We start from the raw sequence: 18,445 nt of genomic DNA, 5'->3' as shown, positions 1-18,445 counted from the left end.
ATTTTTGCAGTTGGTTGCCTTTTTTTATATTTTAATATCTTAACTCTGTTGACAACTATGCACTACAACTTTCCGTCACAGTTCACACTATTTTTAAACATATTTATTATTGTTTTATCATAAATGAGGTTATTTTTCCCATTTGAGTGCTTTAATTATTCAACCCTTCTTTGGGCAGTTTAGGAGATTGCTTAAATTTATCTAATGATCAACAAATATTGGGTCAAAACTCTTTTTCTAGTCAAAGCTCAAAAGTACCTTTTTACTATCTTATTTCATTAGTTTAGATAAAATATAATCCCCATCTTTTATCTAAAAGTTCAAGAATGTATGTAAATATTGTGAAATAAAATACAATATATAAGAAAGTATGTCTTTTATTATAAAACTTCGTCTCGTTGGATTATACATGTGATTAAGTTGAAGACGATATCGATATTGATAGTAACGAGTGGTTTGCTGCATTTGCTTCTCCCCTACAACCCATCCTCAAATATGAGCTTTTGCTATGGAGGTGTGGACTCTGTAACTTATGGGTCAATTTTGACCCCCACTTTGATTGCATGCGTATGATAATTATTGGTGGCTTGCTCCCCCAAACATATGCTCGGCAGATCCCATTTATTGGTTCCTCTGGACCTTCTTCTTATGGCAGCGATGGCATTGGTGACTTATTGTGTGTAGAATTTGATTCTAGAATTTCTGTATTTTTTTGGGTTGTTTGTTGTTTTGGGCATGCATTTTGTACTTAAAGTTGGACTTTTATTTTCTTTTTTGGTTGAGCCCTTATTTTTCTTTTTCTGACTTTATATTGAACTTTTTATAATCTCTGTTTGGTAATGACATCTTCATTTCTTTAAAAAAAAAAAATCAAAACAATCAAATCTGCAGTATGCACATAGCAACCAAATCTTCAGTATATATGCATTACTAATTAATTAGTCTATTCAGACCCAAAAAGAAGAAAAAATGAAAATGAAAAATGAAAAAAAAGAAAAAAAAAAGAGTCCTTAGTTTGTTTCATTGTGAGAAAGACTCTGTCTTTTTCACACGTCAAACGTTGAAATGCGATTAGACAACAGAACAGAAGGTTCTTCCTCATCTTCAAATGCAATGCAATGCAAGTAATTAATTATCATTAGGCCACGTGCTTAGATTACTCAACATTCACGTACACACTACACAATTGAATTAACTAAACGTCTGCTTTACCTTTTCTGAGATGATTTGAATACTTTGTATCTATTTTTCCCAATATGACGACGACAATCTTTTTGTTTGGTCAATTAGCTCAAGTTTTCTCCATTTAATAGTTTTTTTCCCCTTCTCATTTGGGAGCGCATATGACCTAAGGTAGATCCTTAAGTGAGCGGGACTGGTGTTAATAGTAGTATCAAATTTATGGTCAAAAAATTAAATTTTTACTAATGTGAGTGGTGAGTATATCTCTAGCGAACAAATGAAGATTCAGTTCCCTGTTCATATTAAGCTTTGATAAATTTGGCTAAAAGCCTTAATATATATATATATATATATATATGCAAAAATGGGAAGAAAAAGATAGACTTTGTTTGTGATGGTGAAAGATTGGGTGAATTGGTAAACTTGAAAAATAACGACAGGGATGTATTTCTGTGGGATTTTCGAGTGACCTGCCCACCTTTATTTGGGGTCTCTGTCAAACGTGTTTGACTATAAACAAAGTAGCAAATTAATAAGCCGAGTCCACGAAACCAACCCCCTCTAAAACATTTAATTTTATTTTACAGTTACTGAATCACTGATTATGTTTCTAATTACAATATATTAATTGGTTAAGTTACCAAAACAGCTGACATCATCTACCATACATACATGGATCTCAAATTCTTTTTAGCTTTTCGCATTTTTGAAAAGAAAAGAAAAGAAAAGAAAAAAAACCTTCAATAATTAATCGTAGGTAATTGGTCAAATATCTCACCCTACCTACTCCCTCATAAATATTTTCATTTCCTGAAATCCCTTTTATTGCATGATGCATGCACATTACACGTGCTTCACCCCTCAGGGCGCCTAATTCAGATTTATTTTCCCACACGTGTTACGTTTGTTCCCAGCGGCTTTCTAAAACTTGGTTCTACACAACTAGTTTCATAAAGAAAATACGTGAAGAAATAAATTAATTCAAAGAACGACAGCAAATACAATGAAAAGTAAAAATTAAATCAAATTAAAGAAAACATAGTTTTAAATGGTTCTATTGAAGTTTAAAAGATGGTTACGCGTTTATACGGATGTCACTCAAAAGCCGATTACATCATGTATGACACAAATGTATTTTTATTTTTCATTATAAGAAATTGTAAACTTCTTAGTGCTCGCGGGAGTATCTATTGTGATAACTAAAATACAAATTCTCGACCGTTGCATAATGATTGTGAATACGAAAATAACCACATAAATTTTACTCTTCCTTCCTATATATATATATATTTTTTCCTCCATTGTCATTTTCAATCATATTTGCAATACATTCTAGGAAGGAGTTCAAGCATGACTCAAGAGGTTCGTTCGAGGAGCGACGACCCTAGAGGTTTCGGAGACGACTACAATTTTAGTATTCTTTAAATTGGCTTTTGAAAATTATTAAATAAAAAAGGGGAAAAAAAATTGAATAAGGAAAATGGCTAGTTTCGAAAATGTCCCAAACAAAAAATGGAAAAAGAAGAATGAAATAAACGGATTAATATAAATGCTGTGAAACAACCTGAAACCCGAGTCTTTTATCAGTTTCTGAGCTCCCAAATCTAACTCGGATTTCTCTGTGTCTGTGTGCATGTAGACGCCTGAGAGCTCCACCAATGAAGCAGACCAGAGAGTCCAAACCCACCACCCATGCCGTCAATCTCCGCTCTTTTAGATGACGAAACTACCCTTCTCTTTCCTCACCACCTTCACCACCTTCATCACCACCCTCCTCTTCACCCTCCCCTCAACTCATGCCTTCGGCTCCGGCTCCACCCTCGCCATCGTCTCCGCCTCCGGCACCGTATGCGGCCTCGTTTCACGCCAACCGCGGCAGCGCATATTCTGCTACCGCCGTGGAGAAAACGTCCCCGTCGAACCCAACATCTCGTTCTCCGCCATCTCCGGCGGCCTGACCTCCCTCTGCGGCATCCGCTCCGGCGGGTACAGCCTCCTCTGCTGGGACAACCTCTCGTCCCAAAACTCGACTTTTAAATCCAAACGCCTTTACTTCAACGAAACCTTTTTGTTAGAAAATCTGTCAGTCGGCGACAGCCATATCTGCGCCAGAGTGGTCGGTACAGGCGCTATGAAATGCTGGAGAGCCGACGACGTCTCCGAATTTCCTTCTGGGTCGGACCAATTCTTGTCAATTTCATCTGGGTCGCGCTTCTCTTGCGGAATTTTGAAGTCTAGCCTTCGGGTTCGGTGTTGGGGGTCTGGTAGTACTTCAATGGCGAAGGATATTGAAAACGGGTTCAGGAACATGTCAATGGTGAGCATTGAAGCCGGTGGTTCGCACGTGTGTGGGCTCAACATTACTGGGCTTCTGGTCTGCAAAGGGAGCAATGATCATGGCCAGTTAAACGCCCCTATTGGCTCGCCATTTGAGTACTCTGCTTTGGCCCTTGGAGGTAATCACAGTTGCGCAATCAGGATAAACCAGTCTGTGATTTGTTGGGGGGGCGGAGGCCAATATTCAGTCAACGAAACCAAGGGGGTGTTTTTTGAAACCATTGTTTCTGGGTTGAATTTCACTTGTGGATTGACCACGACGAATTTTTCAATTATTTGTTGGGGTCCTGGTTGGCCTGGTCTCTCTGGTTTGAGGTCAGGGGATGAGCTCGATTTGCCTCCACTTCTTCCAGGCCCTTGTGTTCAATCTTCTTGCAACTGTGGTGTTTATCCTCAATATCAAATACTCTGTGATGGCTCAGGTAACATTTGCAAGCCCTGTGTGCTTCCAATTTCATTGCCACCGCCACCACCAACACCACCGGCATCGCCATTGCCGCCATCTCCATCAGTTTCGCCCCCATCACCTCCATCTAAGGCTCTGACGAGGGGTTTATTGGCGTTTGCGATTGTGGGTTCTGTAGGAACCTTTGCAGGTATTTGCACAATTGTTTATTGTTTATGGACAGGCGTTTGTTTTGGGGACAAGAAAATTCACAATTCAGTGCAGCCCACAATCACCAGAGCTGCTAGCTCTAACAATGGCAATGGCACAACATCAAACAATAGCCCCCCTTCGAGATCGTCCACCATTAGGCGCCAAGGGTCGAGAATTATGAGGCGCCAGAGGAGTGGAACCTCGTCGGCGAAACACCCCGACAGGGCGGAGGAGTTCTCGCTGGGGGAGCTTGCAACAGCCACCAATGACTTCTCATCGGAGAACAAGATTGGCGCTGGAAGCTTTGGTGTTGTGTACAGAGGCAAACTGAGTGATGGGCGTGAGGTGGCCATCAAAAGAGGCGAAACAGCGTCGAAGATGAAGAAGTTTCAAGAGAAAGAGAGTGCCTTTGACTCAGAATTGGCCTTCTTGTCAAGGGTCCATCACAAACACTTGGTGAGGCTTGTTGGGTACTGTGAAGAGAGGGATGAGAGGCTCTTGGTTTATGAGTACATGAAAAACGGTGCGCTGTATGATCATTTGCATGACAAGAACAATGTTGAAAAGAGTAGTAGTTTATTGAATTCGTGGAAAATGAGGATCAAGGTGGCCTTAGATGCTGCTCGAGGCATCGAATATCTGCACAATTATGCAGTCCCTTCTATAATTCACAGGGACATAAAGTCATCAAACATTCTGCTGGACAACAATTGGACAGCCAGAGTCTCCGATTTCGGGTTGTCGTTGATGGGTCCTGAAGCAGATGCTGATTACAGGCCAAAGAAGGCAGCTGGAACAGTTGGCTACATTGATCCAGAGTACTATGGCCTCAACTTGTTGACAGCAAAGAGTGATGTGTATGGGCTTGGAGTGGTGCTGTTGGAGCTTTTGACAGGGAAGAGGGCAATATTCAAGGACGGCGAGAACGGAGGGACGCCGATAAGTGTCGTGGACTTTGCCGTGCCGGAGATTATGGCTGGAGAGCTGGCGAGGGTGTTGGACAGAAGGGTTGGGCCCCCGGAAGTGAATGAAGCAGAGGCGGTTGAGCTGGTGGCATATACTGCAATGCATTGTGTGAATTTGGAAGGGAAAGATAGGCCAACCATGGCTGATATTGTGGCCAATTTGGAAAGGGCATTTAGTCTCTGCGATGAAAGCCATGGCAGCATCTCCAGTGGTGCAATCTCAATCATCTCTGCAGAATTGTAAGTGATGCTCTGCCCATAAAAGAAAAGAAGTAAAAAAGAGAAGAGTTATTTGTTCAAATTTTTTGTCAATTTCTTTGTCTTTCTTTAGGATAATGTGGATGCGTTTTTACCGTTTTACTTTTTTGGTTATAGAGACTGAAGATTTTAGGAGAGAAGTTTCCATCTAACATTTGAGCTGTAGTGTAGAATTTTGTGAACACTAACAGCCAGAAAAAATAGTGTCTTGATTTTCAGCTTCGTTCTCTCTTTATTTATATTTCCTGGTTTGTTTTTATTATTTAAAAATGTATATGGCATTGCCAAATTGCCAAATTGTGCTGCGTATGAACAAAGAATTTGCGTAAATCTAAAAAGGTGTAGGACAAGGAATGTGAACAAAAGTTTCGCTTTCTATAAAAACTAGGGGTGGGCATCAAAACCGGAATACCGAAACCATCCCGAAACCGTGCCAAACCATGCCAATTTCATGCCATCCCGTTTGGTGTTGACGTGTAAACGGGATGATACCGTGTCATCCCGTTACTATTTGGCACGACATCGGTTTCACATTTGTGATCCCGGTTGGTGTCATACCGTACCGAACAGTAAATTAGTTTTATTAATTCCTAATTTAATTTCAGTTCTAACCCTATTTGAGTCCACATAGATTTTGTGTTGTCGACTGCCTCTTTTCTTTCTTTCTTTCTTTGTGTTTTTTCCTCCTTTCCTTTCCTCTGTCTGATTCTTCACTTCTCTTCTCCTTTCTCAACCAAATTGAATCCGTTCCCAACTCCTCCAACATCAATTGATCTCACCTCATCTTCTTCTCCTCCTCCTCCCTCTCTCTCTCTCTCTCTCTCTCTCTCTCTCTCTCTCTCTCTCTCTCTCTCTCTCTCTCTCTCTCTCTCTCTCTCTCTCTCTCTCTCTCTCTCTCTGTTCTTCTCCAAAACCAAAAAATCAGTGGGAAAGGAAAACCCCAACCCAAAGTCTCTCCGAATTTCTGTGGGTAACGGGCTTGAAGAAGAAGATCCCACAGAAATTCGGAGAGACTTTGGGTTGGGGTTTTCCTTTCCCACTGATTTTTTGGTTTTGGAGAAGAACAGAGAGAGAGAGAGAGAGAGAGAGAGAGAGAGAGAGAGAGAGAGAGAGAGAGAGAGAGAGAGAGAGAGAGAGAGGAGGAGGAGGAGAAGAAGATGAGGTGAGATCAATTGATGTTGGAGGAGTTGGGAACGGATTCAATTTGGTTGAGAAAGGAGAAGAGAAGTGAAGAATCAGACAGAGGAAAGGAAAGGAGGAAAAAACACAAAGAAAGAAAGAAAGAAAAGAGGCAGTCGACAACACAAAATCTATGTGGACTCAAATAGGGTTAGAACTGAAATTAAATTAGGAATTAATAAAACTAATTTACTGTTCGGTACGGTATGACACCAACCGGGATCACAAATGTGAAACCGATGTCGTGCCAAATAGTAACGGGATGACACGGTATCATCCCGTTTACACGTCAACACCAAACGGGATGGCATGAAATTGGCATGGTTTGGCACGGTTTCGGGATGGTTTCGGTATTCCGGTTTTGATGCCCACCCCTAATAAAAACCATAATAAATGTGCTTTTTCCTAAAGTGATAGCCAAGGCCTGCGCTTTGTACTTGATTGAGAGCAGGCAGCAGAGCAGAAGAAGGCCGCAATGGCACACCACCACCCAACCAACAGCCAATTTTAGAGAAATTAGAATTTTTCAAAAGTCCTAAAATATCTCTAAAAAGTATGGTCCAGCACGGAAAGAAGAATAAAGCAAAAAGTACTTCCAGTCCCATCCTTTGAATGAATGGGGAAGAGAGAGAGCTTTGAGTTTCCACGTTCAGCAATTTTGACTTTGAAACTTCAAAGAAAGCTGCCAAATCGGATAAGCCCATGTGGCCCCACAGTTTCTAGACACGTGTAGCATCAAGATCCTATTAGACTAGTCCGTTAAACCTAGCGGTGCCTATTGGGAACTGTAATAAGAAAGCATAGCATTTATGGATTAATACATGCGCAGCGCACCATGCAGTTATTTTTGTCATAAATAAGTACATTTTAAATACAGCTAGAGAGAGAAATGGAGGGAGAGTGGGGTTTGTCTATGAATTTGAAGTATGAACACTGTAATATATATATATATATATATATAAATATGGACCGGGGGTGGCCGATGACCCACCCACCTCCTCCCTTGATTATGTATTTATTGAGAGATGTTTGATGGCGATTGTCCGCAAAATTTAATTAAATTTTACTTCAAAGAGTTAAATATTATGAAAAATGCAACGTATCATGTAACATCTTTGTCAATGGTGCATTAATGAACGTAGTTTAATAGGGCGATTTCTTATCGTAGATCACTTAAAAACTCATATTTCATTAATAGTCACAGCATCAACGGAAGATTACAAAATCCTTTGTATTCATTCTATACTATCAAGATCACAAAGTAAAGTGGAGCAAATTCTTAACAATGTATGTATCATGGAGGAAAAAAGAGAAGGAAGCTGTTGAATTATACAGCCGAAAAGGAGAAGAATGTAAGGAAAAAGGAGAAGAATGTAAGGACTAACTTTGAAATTTTAAAGATAACAAACTCAATCGTATCACAAATTTGAAAGATTAGGTAACTGTTGGAATAATCAAATAGCCAACATAATATGGAGTTGAAGGGGAAAAGGTCAAGATTTACTAACTCTCTAGGGCCTACGAGAGACCAAATGGACTGCTGGTGCCTTTGAGAAGTCTTTGTTTTGATGGGGACATTCACTTCAACAAGAGAATTGGGTAGAGAGTAGGAAAGGGAGGAGGACAGCAAATTCCAAAATTCATGTATTAATTTATTTCATACAAGAAGTAAAAAAGAATTAAGGGAAAAAGGGATTTTATAAATAAATCATGTGAACTGGTGGTGGTATCTATCTCTTCTTATGACATGTGGCGGACTGCATTGGACATATTCCATATGTCTTCCGTCTATTAGATGGTACACCAACCACGTGGTGTACCGGGAACACTCAAAAATTACTCCTATGACTGAGACTAAAGTTTGGAATCTTTCTTAGGGCCCAAAATAAACGTTGTTGTTGACCTCAATTCAGGTGTCATTAAGCTTTCACATGATGTAAATTCTTTTTCTCTTTCTGTCTATTGAGTCTCCATTGAACAAAAACAATAAAAATAGAAAAAACCTTTCACACTGCAAAACAAGGTAGGAAGAAGGGGTCCAGCTACGGTAGGAATACATGAAAATATTATACTATTACTAATACATGAAAAACGTTATACTCCGGATTATCTTGATTCATTCGTTAGAAATATCTTTGCTTTTGTTTCAAAAAGATGCAGAGGACCAAGTGAGGCACGTGTCGTTGGCAATAGACAGGTGTCGTTCCTAATGAGGGAACATTACGATTTTTGTTTGATAGTGTCTGCGCCGTCGAATTTAAGCTATTGAAACTGCAATTTACCAGAAGTGGGAAAACTCCAGTCCTCTCTAAACCAGACGTCACGTTGAATTCAGAAACTTCTTGGGTTGAAGAACAAGTCATGGACACAATAGCATAACAAAGGTGGATGATGAAATCGCAAGGATGATTGACTTGGTAATTGTTGCACAAGTATATATGAGGTAATAAGGGGTAAAAAAAGAACAAAACTTCGGTTACTATCGGCAGAAAGGAATTGGCCTGCCTTGGAGTGACCATTTTCTTAGCTGTGAGGAAAAAGAATGTAGGGTGAGTACTCAAATCTGTGTGGGTGTGTAATGTATTACTCTCGTGGAGGTTTACAATGGCTTAGATTCTGGGGTATCTTCCTTGTCTTTTCACTTCAACTTCATTCATCCAATCACTCAGCCAGAGGAGACCCTTGTAGCCATAGTAGGATACTGCAACTAAAACCAACAGTACTGTGACAAGTAGAAGAAACCGCTTCACGTTGGAAACAATTTTCTGTCGAAACAAACAGTGGTCACAGTTAGCAAGTGAATATAGAGGCAGTTCAACTTCAAAGTGCTCACTTTTACTTTCATGGAGATACGTACTTGCAGTGTCGAGATTTGTGTCACTTCTTGCACCCGTTCACGCCTTTTCTTTCGCTTTGGTCCATGCTTATCAGTATCTGGTTCCTTCACCTTCAAGACCAAAGAAAAATAAAAAATATTGGCATTAGGATGACAGCAGCAAGTCTAAAATTGCCAGTCATAATACCCACATACAAATGGACCAGCAAAAGAAACTCCTGTTTGAATTTGAATATATTACCTCCACAGTTTTAGGCCTACGCAACTGTAGTTCTGAATCAATAACCTTTAGTTTGCTTTTGCAATTAGAATTGCAAGGAATAAGTGCATGTCCAAATTGATTCTTAGATATATCTTTGGGATCAGAACCAGCATTCCGATAGGCTGCCTGAACATCGTGACATAACCACTCCTTTTTCAAGCTCTGGCATGCACAACGGACAGTAACCTTGCATATAGAGTTAGAAATCAGGTGAGAAAGCTAAATAGTACTTGAACTTGTAATTTGTGCTAATAATATTCACATTCTTCTCCCTACAAACAACATGACAAATTTCATTTAAAATCCTTCTTTCCTACTCTATTGATACAAAGTAAGAAGTATTTGTACCTTTTTAGAGCACTTCTCAGGGGATGAGCATTGACCAGGATGACAAAGCTCCGGGCACAGATGATTACAATAAGGCAACTTTCTGCACAATGAACATCAACTCTCAGCTCCTCTCTTAATTCAAAATTAAAAAATAAGAAAATAAAAAGAAGAAGCAAGAACTTGAATAATACTGAAAAGTAAATAATATGCAGAAAGCAAGATTTGTTTAGTACAATTGAGTTAAATTGCCAATAAACAAGCATGCAATACAGCAGAACAAGAGAAAGAAAACATATACTATTACCTATGACAAGGCCCTCTACATGAACGAGCAGCCATTTGCTCCTTTTCAGACAAGCTGTTATAATATATGCACTCAAAAACATGGACCATGGAACCACAGTGACATGATCGCTTTACAAGCACCTTGCAAGAAGGGCAGTCTCCAGGGTGGCATGACAAGGGACAAGGATGAGAACATGCAGGCTCCCTCTCCTGAATCAAGACATTTACAGCAATCATGTAACCCATTAGTTTCAAAAGTATCTAACAAAACTGAAGATAATATTTTAGGAAAACAACCCTAAAGAAAATCAGCAGAACAGTCTAATATAAGGAATAAATAACACCTTCTCGCAAGGAATATGACACTTCTCACAAGGCTCACTTCTTGCTTGCTGGACTGATGGCAAAGACTGATTCCTGAGCGGGTGACAAGTTTTGGTGCAAAAGTGATTACCACAAGGTAGAGGATTTCCACACAAGTTTTCACAGGAAAATAGTGTTTTATCTGAGCAGACCATCTGATACGAGGAACAAACAAATGATAGTGGATGAGGACAAGATGATATAACAAAGTCAAGTTTATTTGAGTTGAAACGTTCTGCTAGCAAACACAAACCATTCTCTCCACCCCAACGTGCTGGCCAACACATGACCTCCAAACATGTTCTGGGCAAGGAGGGCATGGAGAACCAGGAGTACATTCACTCTGATGAAGGGACTTCTTCTTCTTTGGTTTCAATGTAAATTCTGGATTCGGAGGAGGTCTAGGACCATGACACCTGAAGATTAAAAAGAAATGAAAATAGCGGAACAAAGGAGAATATGCTGGAGCTACACACCAGAGGATGGCTTAAAATAACAATAGTGCACTGCAAAATCCTGCAAACCTTAGCTTGCACTTGTGACCGCATGGGTATTCTTCTTCACAAAGTAATCTACATGGGGGGCAAGCTCCATAATGGCATTTGTGTGGCTGGGAAAAGAACAAAAACGATTGTTATTACCATAGCATGAGATACATAGTTAAATAGGTTAACATTTTTCTTGTCTCTAATAAATAAAACAAAAAGAAAAGTGGAAATACCAAAAAGAAAAGATACACAAATGTTGGGAGAAGTAAATACAACAAAAACCAGCCCTCCAACTACAGTCCAAGGTATCTATCACTTGAACATTCATAACAGTTGAATGTTAGGAAAGTACAGACATGATAATGGTAACGCCATTAGTTTCAACCACCTAGATGCATTTTTTGGAATAAATCTAAGACACTCTTGTAAAGCTCTTAAGTAAATCATAACAACAATATTTGAGATAAACTAAGCCAGAGTAACCCCTAGTACCTTGCGATTTTTTCCATGCCTGCATAAAAGAGTAATAGGACATGGCTTAGGACATCTGGGAGGCTTTTGATCCATCTCAATACCACAAGGAACCTGAATCAAAATCCATTAAGCAAGTGACAAATACATCTTCCGATCAATTTGGCAAAGCTACTTAGATGTAGTAAATTTCATTATGCGACATGCTACCAACCGGGTCTGTTTTTCTAAATCATAGAAACCAAGACAAACTAAGTAAAAGAAATGAGAAAAGAACAAAAAGTACGAATGCTTTTGCAGCAGTCACAAGCAAGGCCACCATTAGTACATGTGTTATATATCCTGATGCCATATTCAGAATTACCATCTAAGTACAAATATGAACTAATGAATCCGCAATGAGAAAACTCGCACCTCAAAGTGTGTCTCGCCACATAAACATGCAATCGTCACCATCACCGGGCAAGGAGCGCAAGCACCTCTGCAGGAACAAAACTCTACTTCAGAAGTTCACAAACTAAAAACTTTTCTTTTTTAGCTAGGGCTTCAAACTATTCACTTATTTTTCCTCTAATACAAGTAGACTTTTCATAGAAACACGTAAGTTTAAGAATGCAATGCCAGACTTGTCATATTGATTTCAATTTCTCATAAGTTTAAGAAACACTTAAGTTGTGTGCGTTATTTTGCTCTAAATGGAGGTGTATTACTATGATAAGCTGATTAAAATACATTACAGATTGAGACTAATAGCAAGAAATGACACGCCAGTTTTAAAGCCAAGTTCATGAGCTAAAAAAACAGGGTTCCTATAATAATGAACAGAATGTACCAGCATTTTTCCCTTGAATTTTGTCCTTTCAACTAATGGACTACAGGCCATAATCTTGCACAGCCATGTGATAGGGTAACATACCTATGGCATGGAGATGGGCACTTGTGGTTCTTACATCGAAGCTTTCTGCCACAAACCTAATGGTTCAAAAATCAATGCAATACAAATTAGTTGTAGACCTAAAATAAGAAAGCAGAAAGCAGAGAGAGAGAGAGAGAGAGAGAGAGAGAGAGAGAGAGAGAGAAACCTCTGAGCACGGTGGGCAGTCCCCATCACAGCAGCGACGCTTACAAGCATGGCGCCCACAATCCCTTTGTCTCTGGCACTTCCTTTCGCATGTCAAATCTTGATGGCAAGGAACCTATTCTAGATCCAATTGCACTATCTTTTAGTGATTTTATAAAAAAAGAACTCAAATAATCCCTCTATAATCCAAAGACATCTAAATTTGAGCAAAATAGCAGACATCATACCTCCTTCTTCAAGCTCCCGCACCGGCATGACTTGATGACAACTGTTCTGCAAGTCACAATGCACTGTCCACGATGACACCTCTCCGGGCACCTATGGTAGCCGCAACTAAGCATCTTACTACAAGTTGCACCACACAAAGGCACAGAGGCTTTGCAAGACAATCCTTCATGTACTGTCTTCCCACAGGGGCATGTCCTCTTCCCCTGAAATGGGCATGGTCCACACTCCTCCGAATGACAGCCTTTACTACACTTATGTTGCCCACACCCAAGAACCTTCTCACATGGCTCCTCACACCTAAAATCAAGCCTTTCACAACACTGCCTCTCCTCCTCTCTCTTCCCACATTGGCACCGGTACACTGCCCGAACTGGGCACGGCGGGCAGGGCCCCTGATGGCAAATCTCCGAGCAGCAGTGGACCCTACAATCCAACACCTTATTACAAACATTATTACATGAGAAATTCTTAAACCCACATCGCCGAACGTCCTGCACAGACCCACAAAAGCATCGAGCTTTTACGAGCTTTGGACAGGACGGGCAGGGACCCGGGTGGCACAGAAGCAAGCAATGGTGGCCGCAGCTGTGATTCAGAGGCCTATTGCAGACCTCACCGCACGAATGGGGCAAAACCCACGGGTCATCGCTAGGTGGGTTCTCGAGTTTTCCACAGAAACAGAAATAAGTCTTGGGAATTTGGGATTGGGGGTACTCTACCCTACATTTGGGGCAGTTCCAGAGGGATACCTCGGCCGCTTTCTGAGCAGAAATGGGAAGGCGCGTGGAAGCCCGTAAGGCGGACGAATCGGAGGCCTGGCGAGCCCAACTCTGGATGCAAATGAGGTGGAAGACGGAGAAACAGACGGAGGTGCAAGACCAGGTCGGGTGGGCCGGTCGGATCCGCTCCAGGCATATGAGGCATGAAAGAGCGCCGGAGGACGATGAGGTCAGGAAAGATTGGATCTTGGAAAGGTCGGTGTTGGTGGCTGATGATCGGCCGGTGAATTCCAAGTATGATCGGAAAATGGAGTCCGAGAGGTCGGAGTGGCGGACGGGTTCGGATCCGGATTGGCTCTGGTCGGAGTCGGTGTCGGAGCCCGAGTGGGGTGAGGACATTTTGGGAATTTCGGTATGAAGCAGTGATCTGCTCCGGTTTTGCAGAGCGCGGCAGACTCAGAGTCTGTTAAGAATTTGAGCGCCACCCAGTTGGGAGTCTCTATTATTCGGATTCAGAATTTGGTGCATCGGTTTATGGGCCAGTGGGCCTCAAAATAATGAAGCCCATTCAACATTTGGGCGGGCCCATGAAGTCCAACTAAGCCCATTCACCTAAAATAACTAATAAATTATCAAATAATGCAAAAGATTTCAAATTTTATTGTGAAGTACAAACTGTTCTCTTCTCAATTACTTCAATCTTACAAATTTATATACTGCCAGGTACACGACGTATATATTAATCACACAGAGAGAACTACTTAATGTATAACCATATACATACAAGCTCACAAACAAATTTTACACACAATGTAACAGCAAAAGGCTTTACATTATCGTAGCGTTTTCTTCTCTGTTCTCTGCCATTACAACGTCCACGAAACTGGTTTCAAACAAATTCGAAGTGCATTAGAAGCTTTACGGATTTGTACTTATCTCCCTTAGGGCTATGTAAGGGTTTCAAACAAATTCGAAGTGCATTAGAAGCTTTACGGATTTGTACTTATCTCCCTTACGGCTATGTAAGGGCACCGCTCGAATCCCTTTTCTTAGCTCCGACACCGGCAGGCATGTTTGACCACCAAAGTCATCCTTTTCTGACATGTCATACTCGTGAACTTCAATACGAAGCACGGCGAGTTCTGGAACAGTTAATGGGAATTCAAATTCCTCATCCCAAGCCGGAATCCAGTCGTCCTCTAGGGTCTTTGTCTTCTTCATCACACTATCAGCAGCAACTCCAGCAATCCCTACCTGAATGTATAAATAAAATCATCACATTGTCAATTCCTTGGTTTACATGATTCAGAAATTTTCAAAAACACTACTATAAATATGAAGCATCCAGACAAAAGCCAAAAGACTGGGAATGGGGAGTGGTCAAAGATGTGGGTGAACAAACCCACGAGAGAACAACGAAGTGCACAAATGATCAAGTTCCCAAGTATGACAACAGAAATGAAGGCATCAGTGGGTTAGTTTGTATTGGCCTGGTGCTGTTGCTGGGTAGCTTGTTTTCTGTGGTTTAAGGCATCTTCTTTTGGCTGATTCCGCTGTATTTTCCTTGTTCTCAGGGTTCTTCCTTTTTTCTTTTTTCTTTTTCTGTAATAATTCTAATTTACCCCAAAAGAAAAAACATAAACAAGGGCATTCATATCAAAAGTCAAATCAGAGAACAGGTAGCCACATGAATTAAAATGATGTTGTAGTCTTCAACTTACCCTTGCATAAAAATCTGGGGGCGAATATGCATCAAAGTGTGTGTGCTTGAAATCATAATACCATCCTTCTCCCATATATACTTTTACCTTTTCAAGGGAAAATGAAAGAATAACCATTAGCTATGAGATAGAACAAAATGAAGAAATGAACATTATAGTGACAAGAAGCTTAAGAATTACTGACAAAAGTCTGAAACCTAGCAATAAAGCACTCACCTTCAAAGTTGTTTTAACTGGTAACTTATATTTAGGATCGAAGACCTCATTATGTGGACCAGTCTTCAATAGAAAATCCGGTTTTTTCACGTAGCCGCACCCACCATTGGCTCTAAACATTCCTTGCATCACCCACAGTGATCTTCCATATCCCTGTCACAGGGAAACCCATTCAAAGCAATTGCAAGAGGTAAACTTCTGGGAAAAAAAAAATTCTTGCAAAACCAGAGTGATCTTGCACTGATTCTAAAACCAACACTAGGACCAATGAAACACACTAAAATAGCATAAGCCTAAGTGCCACATATTACTCTAAAATCATAATGCTACTCCTCAGAACTTCACCTGATTGACGGTTATTGACACAAGTTCACTCCAAAAGGAGAATAAAAAAACAATATTAATTATATAGCAGAATGGAAAATAAATAAGCACTACCAATATGGAAAACTGGACTTTTAAAATGAATAAAAAATCATTACCTGCATATTAAATGCAACCATTTGGGCCCCATGAGACCACCCAATCATTGGGTTATAGTTTGATGAGTCAACGCGTATGCCCTTTGGGTAAACCCTCAGAATATTCCTCTGGGTAAATCTACATGAAACCAATCATCAGAATGGAAATTTGATCTAGTATTGGATAAATGCTTGTGTTATCAAAAGGCTTTTGTTCTTTCTTTAGCTAGAGTACAGACACAGTGAATTTTCTCTTTTTATGGGATGTCTGAGTGATAAATGATTTAGGGATGAGGATTCTGTCTTCAGTTTCTAGTTCACAGCTATGTTTGTCAACACACAATTACTAAACAAATTGAATTAGTGCTAATTTATCCAAAGGTTTAAGTAAATAGGTTGGGATAAGGTTAACTAGTACTTAACAACACTTGAAATAACACGACACAATTTTCGCCCTAGTGCTACATTCGTATTGTAGTAAAAAATAGTGGTATGTATATGCCATGCCATAGATGGGAAGAAATTTAAGAGATCCCTTTACTAGTTCACAAAAGATTTGGATCAAATACCTGACAATTTCCTTTCCATAAGTTTCTGATGCCTTTTCAAGCTGTTGCTCACTTAAGCTAAGACGCCGCACTTTATCAGGATCTACTTTGAGACACTCCACCAATCCACCTTTGGGTTTCCCAGCATGAATGGCAATTAAACGCTTATATTCGGGTGCTAAATGTTGTGGGGACTTATCATTATCTTCCTCACCATTGCTATCTTCTTCATCCAATTCATCCTGCTAAAAACACAACTGAAGTAAAACAAAAAACAAAAATAGGCACACCGAATCAGCAAAGCAGCAAGTTACGCAAAAAATTCTCCACACCTTGTCATCTACCACATTTGCACCTTTGAGATCCGGGACTTCTTGACCCCAAGCTTCCTCATCAACTTGGGTTTTTCCGCTCTTCGGATCATTTTCACTTTTCACAGCATCTTTTGCCTCGAGATATTCCTGAGGTGGTTTAGTCGATATAATAATCCTTTTCTTTAGTGATTCTGGGGATGGAAAATCTTTCAGGCACTCTGAGCCAGGTGAAAACAGTACGTCTCCAAATGTTTGAGTGACCAACTAAAAATTGGTGACAACACAGTAAATATTAGAACATGCGAGCTTAAAATCCTAATAAGGAAATCACAAATACCCACCTGAGCGACTTTAGCTTGAAGATCAGGGGTAAGATGGTCTTCTAAAGTTATTACAACAGGGTATTCAGATGCAACAAAGGCATGTTCCTTAATAGACTTCAAACACTTGATAAGTTCCACTGGTGTAGTCAATGTCCTATAATAAAACAAACCCAGTTTTTTCTCAATTTGGTACCAACAAGAAAACATACCTATACTATACAAGTCACTATTTCATCACCATTTTTAACAAATTTGTCCAAATGGGTACCAACATTACAGCAAAAGACTGCAAATTTCATAAGCATACATACCCTCCATGAAGTACATCCACATCATCCTTTGTGGAATTAGGCCAAATATCCAACTCAATCACCCTCACTCCTCTATGAAGCGCTTGTATGATAGGAACATCACTGCAGTCACTGCTCAGCTGGTTCCCAGTCAGATATGAATTGTGCCCTGTGTATATGAAATAATGCGACAGAGGCGCGCTCATATCATGATGAACCTAATCACAAATGAAACAAACAAAAACAAAAACAAAAAATTCATTAAAAAAACAAAACAAAATGAACTAAATTGAGAAGAAGAACAAGAACAAAAAAATTCGACCAAAAAAAGACAAGAACACAAAATGAAAGATGAAAATGTAAGGAGAGGTACCCCAATGGAGGGCAAGATAGGGGGGTTGATGTCGCCGAAGAGGTACTTGAAGAAGGCTTCGAGATTGAGAACCTTGCGGTGGAAGATGTTGAGGTGCTTGAGCTCGCGGAGGCAATGGTCGATGGTAGCCTGAGCTTCCTCCTTGGTGGCCTTCTCTTCTTTCTGGACTTCGGTCAAGAACCTATGGAGGTGATCGACGGTCATGATGTCATTCTCCGAGTACTGATCGAACAAGTCCTTGATCTCCGGCGGTGCTTCCGATATGGCGAGCTTGAACCGTCGCCGGAAGCAGAAACACACTCTATAGGTCTGTTTGGACATGGGTATCGGCTCGTTCGGGATCGGAATCCGGAGGCGGAGGATTTGGGGATGCGTCGGTCTGTCCTTGAGAGATTGGGTGGGAGAGTGTAGTAATTCCAGAACGGTGGTGGGGAATGGGGTGGGGGCCCGACCCCAGTCAGTTGGGTTAACTTTTACTTTACACATGGCTGATGATAAATTGTTATTAATTATGATTAACGAGATAAGGTGTAGCTTTGCCATATTCAGCTTCAAATAAACTTATCATATTTTTTTTACCTAAAAAAATAACTTAGCATATTTTAAGATTAACAAGT

At 40.3% G+C, this 18,445-nt stretch overlaps 3 protein-coding genes across 5 annotated transcripts; 1 reads left to right on the top strand and 2 right to left on the bottom strand.

The window, feature by feature from the left end:
* The first annotated feature begins 2,661 nt into the window (after positions 1–2,661).
* CCR3 (CRINKLY4 related 3) lies at positions 2,662–5,562 on the top strand. Its single transcript, XM_021949859.2, has one exon. It carries the CDS (start codon positions 2,900–2,902, stop codon positions 5,324–5,326), a length of 2,427 nt encoding a protein of 808 aa, XP_021805551.1. The 5' UTR covers positions 2,662–2,899; the 3' UTR covers positions 5,327–5,562.
* Positions 5,563–8,506: 2,944 nt separating this feature from the next.
* NFXL2 (NF-X1-type zinc finger protein NFXL2) lies at positions 8,507–14,080 on the bottom strand. Its single transcript, XM_021949912.2, has 13 exons — positions 12,863–14,080; positions 12,637–12,750; positions 12,471–12,526; positions 11,969–12,035; positions 11,576–11,668; positions 11,120–11,205; positions 10,849–11,011; positions 10,577–10,750; positions 10,252–10,442; positions 9,966–10,047; positions 9,597–9,803; positions 9,377–9,466; positions 8,507–9,284 (listed from the first exon to the last, which is right to left on the bottom strand). The coding sequence occupies exons 1-13, from the start codon at positions 13,979–13,981 to the stop codon at positions 9,129–9,131; spliced, it is 2,598 nt and encodes an 865-aa protein (XP_021805604.1). The 5' UTR covers positions 13,982–14,080; the 3' UTR covers positions 8,507–9,128.
* A 139-nt stretch (positions 14,081–14,219) lies between these two features.
* LOC110749742 (phosphoinositide phospholipase C 2) lies at positions 14,220–18,286 on the bottom strand. 3 transcript variants are annotated; one of them, XM_021949913.2, is made up of 9 exons: positions 17,829–18,284; positions 17,477–17,673; positions 17,184–17,319; positions 16,861–17,106; positions 16,550–16,773; positions 16,002–16,119; positions 15,520–15,672; positions 15,304–15,390; positions 14,220–14,836 (listed from the first exon to the last, which is right to left on the bottom strand). In XM_021949913.2, the coding sequence occupies exons 1-9, from the start codon at positions 18,147–18,149 to the stop codon at positions 14,543–14,545; spliced, it is 1,776 nt and encodes a 591-aa protein (XP_021805605.1). In that variant the 5' UTR covers positions 18,150–18,284; the 3' UTR covers positions 14,220–14,542. The 3 variants fall into 3 exon arrangements, with proteins under 3 accessions (XP_021805605.1, XP_021805607.1, XP_021805608.1); XM_021949915.2 differs by having other exon boundaries at positions 16,550–16,770; positions 17,829–18,282; XM_021949916.2 differs by lacking the exon at positions 14,220–14,836 and adding an exon at positions 14,885–15,195 and having other exon boundaries at positions 17,829–18,286.
* Between the last annotated feature and the right edge of the window lie 159 nt (positions 18,287–18,445).

The sequence above is a fragment of the Prunus avium genome, chromosome 2 (genome assembly GCF_965620075.1).
Source record: "Prunus avium chromosome 2, drPruAviu1.hap1.1, whole genome shotgun sequence".
Lineage (NCBI taxonomy): Eukaryota > Viridiplantae > Streptophyta > Magnoliopsida > Rosales > Rosaceae > Prunus > Prunus avium.
The sequence above is the reverse complement of the archived record's forward strand: the minus strand, read 5'-3'. Positions and strand labels throughout refer to the sequence as shown.